We start from the raw sequence: 7,234 nt of genomic DNA on the forward strand, positions 1-7,234 counted from the left end.
AAAGTATTTCTCTTTCTGTTCACACATGACAATGACCAAAAAGAAACTGTTTTCATATCTTTTTTTCCAGAAAAAACGTATGAAATAGTATTGGTGCGAGTCAATTTTAGCAAAGCCAAACTTCAATATAGGGTGAATGAAGGACACTGATTTGTTAGCAAATAGTGTTAGCTCGCAGCCGCTTCATACTCACTATAAGCTATAGACAAACACAATTTTATAAAAATGGTTGACGATTCAGAAACAAGCAACTAAAAATGAAAAAAAGAAATACATATAAAAGGTCATTTTCTTTGGCGAAATTCCATCTACATGAACTATTCAGTCTTCACTATAGGAAGTACATTATCCTAAAATTCACACATGTATCCCGTATCCCCCTTTTGCTTCTCAAAGAATAAGCAATGAACATATCTTAATATGGTAAAATTAGTGTCTGACCCTGACAAGCCTAGGGGTTGGGGCTAAATGCCCCGACTTCCTAAAGAATGGATGCACATATATCATATGTATTATTTATGGGTTATTTACATAGGAAAAGAATCCTCACAATTCTAGCAGCTCCGTGATCTACATATGTTTTCTGATTAAGGAATGAACTTCAGAAGAGCCCCTAACAGAGATGCGTTACCAAAAACCCACTGTGATGAAACAATGCTAACAATGAACCAAGGGAATCAACAAGCATGCCACTCTGAATATCTCTTGAACCTTTCAGTCAAGTTAAATCACACTCCTGAACAAATGGCTCCTGCAAAACACATCACAGGTTACATCAAGGAGTCCAGTGACTTGGTCCATGAAAAACAATTCATTCCACTTCCCGTGGTCCAGCAAACTCATAGATCAACAGTCACTTAACTAATGGGATATTTCGTAGGAGATCATGAATTAATCTGTCCAAGAAGGTTGTGCTGGTATAAATAGAGATATAAAGAGACCTGATGACCAAGACGAACAGCAAAACTTTCTGTCATCTACATGTTTGACATCGGCACCAATAAACCAGGACCCAACACTGACATCATCATGTGCATAAGTACGGAGTAGGGATCTGCAATTCAAGTCGGGGCTTACTTTTCTTAATGTCAATCCACATTCCATAGTTCTTAATGCAATGGAATGAGAACTCACCTATTTATAGAAATGTATCGAGCCAATGCTTGGGATATTACAAACAGCTCTGTAGAAGCATGACGAAAGTACCTAAAAGAAAAGAAGCAATGTATGAACTTTGCCATTTTTTATAATAAATAAATAACGCATATTCCAACAAAACCGAATGTACTAGCAAAACATGAAACAGACAAAATACGTTGGTATAGAGAAGGGCAAAAAATTAGATGAGCATTATAGCAATTGTGGTACTTGAAAGTTGGCTTCAGCTTCCAGGAAAGACCACGATTAAGCTCCTGAAGCTACGATTTTTGTGAATGGTTATCGGCCCATCAATGACTTTTTGCATTTTTTTTTCAAGTATGATTTTTATGCATCTTTATACATATAACCCCCCTTTCTATATATTTAGGAGGAAAGATGGCTTCCAAAGCTCTTATGAGAATCTCCAAATTTAGATAAGACACAACTACTCATAAACTCTGTTAAAAACAGGTGACTGGCAACTATGCTAATTGTGAAATGACGAAATGTGATTCTTGTTGATTTGAAAATTTTGGCCTCCCAAAAAGATCAGGTAACTGGAAAGGTCATATCTGCAGTCTAGCTCCATGTCAGCAGAGCAAGAGAAGTTCTAACAAAAAAGACATCAATCCTCTTTCAGTTATACTGAGCCTTCGTCGTATAAGGTAACAGAAAATAAATTAAAACTCGTGTAACACAGAGACAGGTAAATGCACTTCCTTAAGGACACCAGAGACTTACGTTTTTCCATCTCCAAATTTCCACCAATCTGGTTCATACCATTTGTGGCCCCTGTCAAATCAAACAAAGACTTGATCATATTCATAAAAGATGACCTCCTCAAGCATTTTCATGAAACTATTTCAGTTCCGATGAATATTATCAAGTCCTATTATCAATAAGTCAAGTTGTTCGGTGACACTCACTGTTCAGAGAAAACTTCGCCTGATTTCATGCACCCAATATATACACGAGGGTCACTCAAATACGACGCAAGTGTATTTCCCAAGGAATCTGCACAATCGTCACAGGTTATTGAATCTATATATTAACTTGTTGGCAGATGCCAAAAACAGTAATTGCATTGGAATTGGAAAAATCTTTAGTGGGTCGCGGTAGTTAGCTAATAGTGCTTGCTTATCCTTGTACATACCAAGGTTTACAAAGACATTGTCATTGACTTTTGCATAATAATCGGCAGTCCAGCTGTCTGCTGCATGTGCAAAAAATAGCTTTGTTTTCTTGGAGAGTTCTTCCGGAGCCTCAACATGATTTTCCTGTCCAAACAAATGACATTATCAGCTAAATTTTACTGTGCTGGCTGAACTTTCTCAAGCTGGAAATACGAATTGGGGATTAAAAGCAAAATCTTTTGGTTCGGACTTGTGGAAAAAGGATGTGCAAATTAAGGGAAATAAAAGTTGCTTCATGCTAATGGGGGGCAAGTATGTTTTCTATTGTGGTTCACCTTCATATTTTTTGTGGTCCATATCATACCAGTTATAGCAGTCCTAGGGAATTCATGTTATCTATGTTGAACATTGATCTGTTCATATCTGAATTGAACAACTAAATCAAGGAGAATGAGTTCATCTCGAGAAAATCTTTGATGCTGCCCAGTATGTGATGAAAATATTTCATTCCAGTGGATATATTAATTTAACAACTCATAAGACATAAGAATAAAAAATAATATAGTACTAGTTTAACAACTCACTAGAATAAAAAAATCGTTAGTTTGACTGTTTTCACTGTCAATGCTCCTGTCCAAGCTGTCTCCACGATTAGCACTGCAAATTGAGGTGCAAGCGAATTAAACCAATATGCAAATACTCACAACAATAGAAGTAACCATAAGAAAATACCTTCTGCCAATGACAAAACGTGCAACAATGCCCTTCTTTTCCTCCATTTTTTTCAAAGCTGCACTTGGATGTAGGCAAATATGTGAGAAGATGCTCATGGTTCTAAACCTCATGGGCAATGACTTGAAAATCTTCCATAAAATTTCTAATAATTACTCTTAAGTCAAACTAAAAGTGTTGAAATCATAAGATGAGTTCCCCACACAGAAACAAATTTCTTCCTCCATCATGAATCCAGTAACCCACCTCTCGTTCTATGTCATCTCAAAAAAGTTTCCATGTAATTAAAAAAAACAGTTCTAGCTTGTTATATGATGAAACCATAAATAAGAAATTTAAAAAAAGAAAAAAGGGAAACTACACTGGTGTAGTTATCCACTTCTCAATTCGGCGTTTGATTATATTCTTGAAAATTTGGAAAGCCAATAGGAAATTCCACATCTCCCACCCACTTCTCCTCTCATGTAAAGATTAAACAAATGTCCATTTTCATTTATCCTATTTATAGCATTCCTAAGATGAGTTGTGGTATTCCATTCCTAGTGGAGGCGTAATAAGAACAATAATATGAGAATCCAGACAGACATCATGATCATGTGAAGAATGAAAAATAAATTATTAAAATGTCATAATAACTGATACTCTACCAGTTGACATCCATGCCTTCCTTATAGCATCTCTATCATTTTTGCGCCCAAAACTTGTGAAAATTCCTATTACTATTACTGGACCCTTTTCAGGAGTTTTCGACATATCTGATGATTGTTTGGAGATGAATCCTTCCTGTCTAGCAGCTGTCAGTTCCATTTCTAGGGCAGATAGTTTCTTCCTTTGCTCCCTAATAACCAAACATTCTTAATTAAACTAGTAATTTTTTGTTATAAACAAATTGAAAGGGGAAGATTTTTGAACCTGCACTCTATGATTTTTAATGTGTCTGCAACGGATATTGCAGAGTGTCCCTGGAAATTAATCAGAAATATTAATTTCCTCACTAAAAAAGTTAAAATTGAGCATTTGCTCAAGAATGGACATCAATCTATGTAGGAGAACATTTACTGATTTCACCGCAATCCAAAGAAGAGGACTGCATATCTATTGCTAGATATTACTGCATAGAATGTCAAACCTAACACAGACGAAAAAAGGACTTTTCTTTGAATTTTACATTTGAAGTTTGAACGCTGATCACGTAGGCAGTAGGACAATAATGATACTTCTTTTCACAAGCCTCCCAGCGATCAGCTAAATGATACATGTATCAGAAAACTATTCTTATGCAACCAAATTGAGATTACAGCTCAAAGTTTACATCAAAATTGAGGGTCTGCTCGAGAATGCAGGTTAACTGTTAGTACTTAGTAGTAGTACTGTCTTCATTGTCCAGAGAGGAAATCTGCATAGAGGTTGTTGTATATATTACTGCATAAAATCCCAAACCTAATTAAAGCAGTGAAACTCTTTCTCTACCATATGATACGTATCCCCTATAAATTCTTCAGATTACTCAACCGTGGATATGGTAGTTGATGCAACCACAAACATATATACTCAGCTTGAACCATATGAATAATTTAGATTCATTAACCTCACATAGGGAGTATTAGAATCTAAATTAATAATTTTACATATTAAATGACTACACATACAAAATTTAGACCAAAGTTATTGGGTTCTACCGAACCCATACCTTATCTTCGGCTCCGCCCCCTCATACTAAGTTTGCACTCACTGCTACAAACTAATAGCCATGTTTAAAGGTAATCCATACCGACTGAATTAAGATCCTGGATCGGCCAAGTGGATCCAAAATTAAAAACCGCTACATTGACAAACCATAACCGAAAAGGGATAGAATAATACAACTCAGATCAGTCCAAGCAAAAACCAAATCACTCAAAAGGAGAGACAAGATCATACATACCTGACCGGTTATTCTATCCAGCTCTTTCGTGAAGTAAACTCTGTTTTGTGCATCTTGCCACAACCTGTAGCATTAAAAAACGAAGTTAAACCAGATCACTTAGGAAAAACGTTTTTAACAAAGTAACTCGCCGGAGTTAGAAAACGAAACTCACCGGCCGGCGACATAGAAGGAAGCCATGGCAGCGAACATAGCAAGCATGAGTGATGAAATTGGGGATCGCATCCCCATAGTTGAGAACCGGGCATTGGATCCCCGGCTCTGCATTTTTTTCTTCTTCTCAAATCTCAATCCAGGAATTCTGACTCAGTGCGATTCCATTTGGCGTCACGGTGAAGAGAAGTTTTCAGTTCGGGTTTATGAATTTCAGAGCCAAATGGGACGTTATCTGGGAATTTAAGTGTAGGCGGGTCCCGTTCGGATCTATATTTCGTTTCTGGGTTGAAAGCTCCATTATTACGATTGCTTCAATGAAAAGAATTCCCTCTCATCTGAAATTATAAAGTCTCTAGACAGTATAATTAATGTAAAATGTGTTTTGTTTCAACATCAACAACTATCAAGTTCTAAATAAGTTGGATTTGTTATAAATACACTATACTGTGGATATTCATTTTAAGTTTATTGAATAAGTTCGTATAAGCAAGATAACTTGGAAATAGATTACACAAGCACATAGTTTTCGCAACAACTTTATTTTTTCTATAAATAGATGCTGAATTTGATTTATTGAATAAATTTTCTAAATAATTATTCATGTTGAGAAATTATCTAAAAATATCAATACTTGACACAATAAAAACATCTTTCTCTTTCCTAGTTGCATAACATGTCACAGTACTTTAACAATAAATTTCTTTAACTCCTTTAAATCATCCATATTTTATACTCAATAAAAGAACACTACTTTTCCATATATTTTATGTTAATACTCCTAAGTATTTAAAAAGGGTATACAAATAAAATTCTCAAGGAGTGCAACTAAAATCCTATTTGAATTGATTTATTTCAAGTGTTTTCAAGCTAAAATAGTTTTTAAGCATATTTGAAATATTTAACTTAAAAAAAAGTGGTTTTAAGTAATTATTTTTAAGCAAAAGATAAAAATAAATCAAATGTCATAAATTAAAATTCCTAACTTATAAATTTAGAGTTATAAACCTATTCAAACACACTCTAAAATTGATGGATTATTGAGCTTACCACATATGGAACATTCCTTCCCCGGATTTAGGCTTATGTCCCTTTTTTAGGTGATCATTTAGATTTATTCATATTTTTAAATAAAATTGTACATATAGCCTTTAGAAATTATCTTTCGATAATATCATATTCAGTTTAACGCTTGTTTTCATATTTTTCAACCTTACGTATAAAGTATTAAGTTGTTGTCCAATATTTGTAATAATGTATATAATATAAGATTGTGATCTAATAATTTGCTCAAAACGAATCTTTAGGCCGTAAAATGTTCCAAGAAATGAATAATTTTCTTCTTTCCTTTTTGGGATTCAGTCAAGCGGGCTGAAAATAAAAATCTTTCAGATTGAAGGTAAGCCCACTTAGCAAAATTCACTGCCTTTTACTTGAATCTTGTATCCAATTACTTCCCCAAATATCTTTAATTTTTTCCTCAAATCTCTCTATAAATATAATTATGTGCTAGCATTTAGGTTTAAATTGATACGCTTTCTAGAGGTATTCATAGTTTCATTTCTTAGGTTCTTCATTGATATTGTCGAATAGGAAAAATCCTTTTGGCCATAAAATTTTTGCCAGAATGGTAAAAAGACATGTTCACACTACAAACTAGTTTATTTTTGGATATTTTTGCCCTTTAACTTAAATATTGAATATATTCTTCAATTATGTTTCTAAGACATTGAAAATGATTAATGAAATTAATTATTGATGATTTCATCATTAAACATGAGTAAGAAACCACAAAATTCACCAAAGAAAATATAAGTCTCACCCACTCTTCTAACTTGAAGTTTTCAAGATCTTAAAAAAAAGAAAGAAATATGACAGTAGTAGTAAGAAAATAAAAAATATATATATATCTTTTTCAATTTCTAAATTTCCTCCTTTCTACTTATTGTTTTTTGTTTATTTATTTTTCATTTCTTATTTCTTAATAATAATAATAAAATAAAATAAAAGTACAAAAGAGGAGTAAAGTGTAGGCTATCTATTTTACTTTATAATTTCTAAACGTGAAAAGATAAATTATATCTAAATTTAAATATTAAAAATTTATATCTATAATACTCAAATTAGAAATATGAAATTCACTAAGTTGACA

The 7,234-nt window shown here is 33.5% G+C and overlaps 1 protein-coding gene across 2 annotated transcripts; it reads right to left on the bottom strand.

Moving 5' to 3' along the window:
• Window positions 1-251: 251 nt before the first annotated feature.
• Window positions 252-5,364, bottom strand: LOC125858320 (hydroxyproline O-galactosyltransferase HPGT1). 2 transcript variants are annotated; one of them, XR_007445730.1, is made up of 12 exons: window positions 5,084-5,364; window positions 4,930-4,993; window positions 3,918-3,967; window positions 3,653-3,843; window positions 3,006-3,063; window positions 2,858-2,930; window positions 2,294-2,417; window positions 2,067-2,154; window positions 1,882-1,932; window positions 1,135-1,206; window positions 942-1,076; window positions 252-751 (listed from the first exon to the last, which is right to left on the bottom strand). XR_007445730.1 is itself a non-coding variant. In XM_049538076.1 (12 exons), exons 1-12 carry the CDS (start codon window positions 5,194-5,196, stop codon window positions 729-731), a joined length of 1,020 nt encoding a protein of 339 aa, XP_049394033.1. In that variant the 5' UTR covers window positions 5,197-5,364; the 3' UTR covers window positions 257-728. The 2 variants fall into 2 exon arrangements, 1 of the variants encoding a protein (XP_049394033.1); XM_049538076.1 differs by having other exon boundaries at window positions 257-751; window positions 942-1,054.
• Window positions 5,365-7,234: the final 1,870 nt, after the last annotated feature.

The sequence above is a fragment of the Solanum stenotomum genome, chromosome 3, assembly GCF_019186545.1.
Source record: "Solanum stenotomum isolate F172 chromosome 3, ASM1918654v1, whole genome shotgun sequence".
Taxonomy (NCBI): Eukaryota; Viridiplantae; Streptophyta; class Magnoliopsida; order Solanales; family Solanaceae; genus Solanum; species Solanum stenotomum.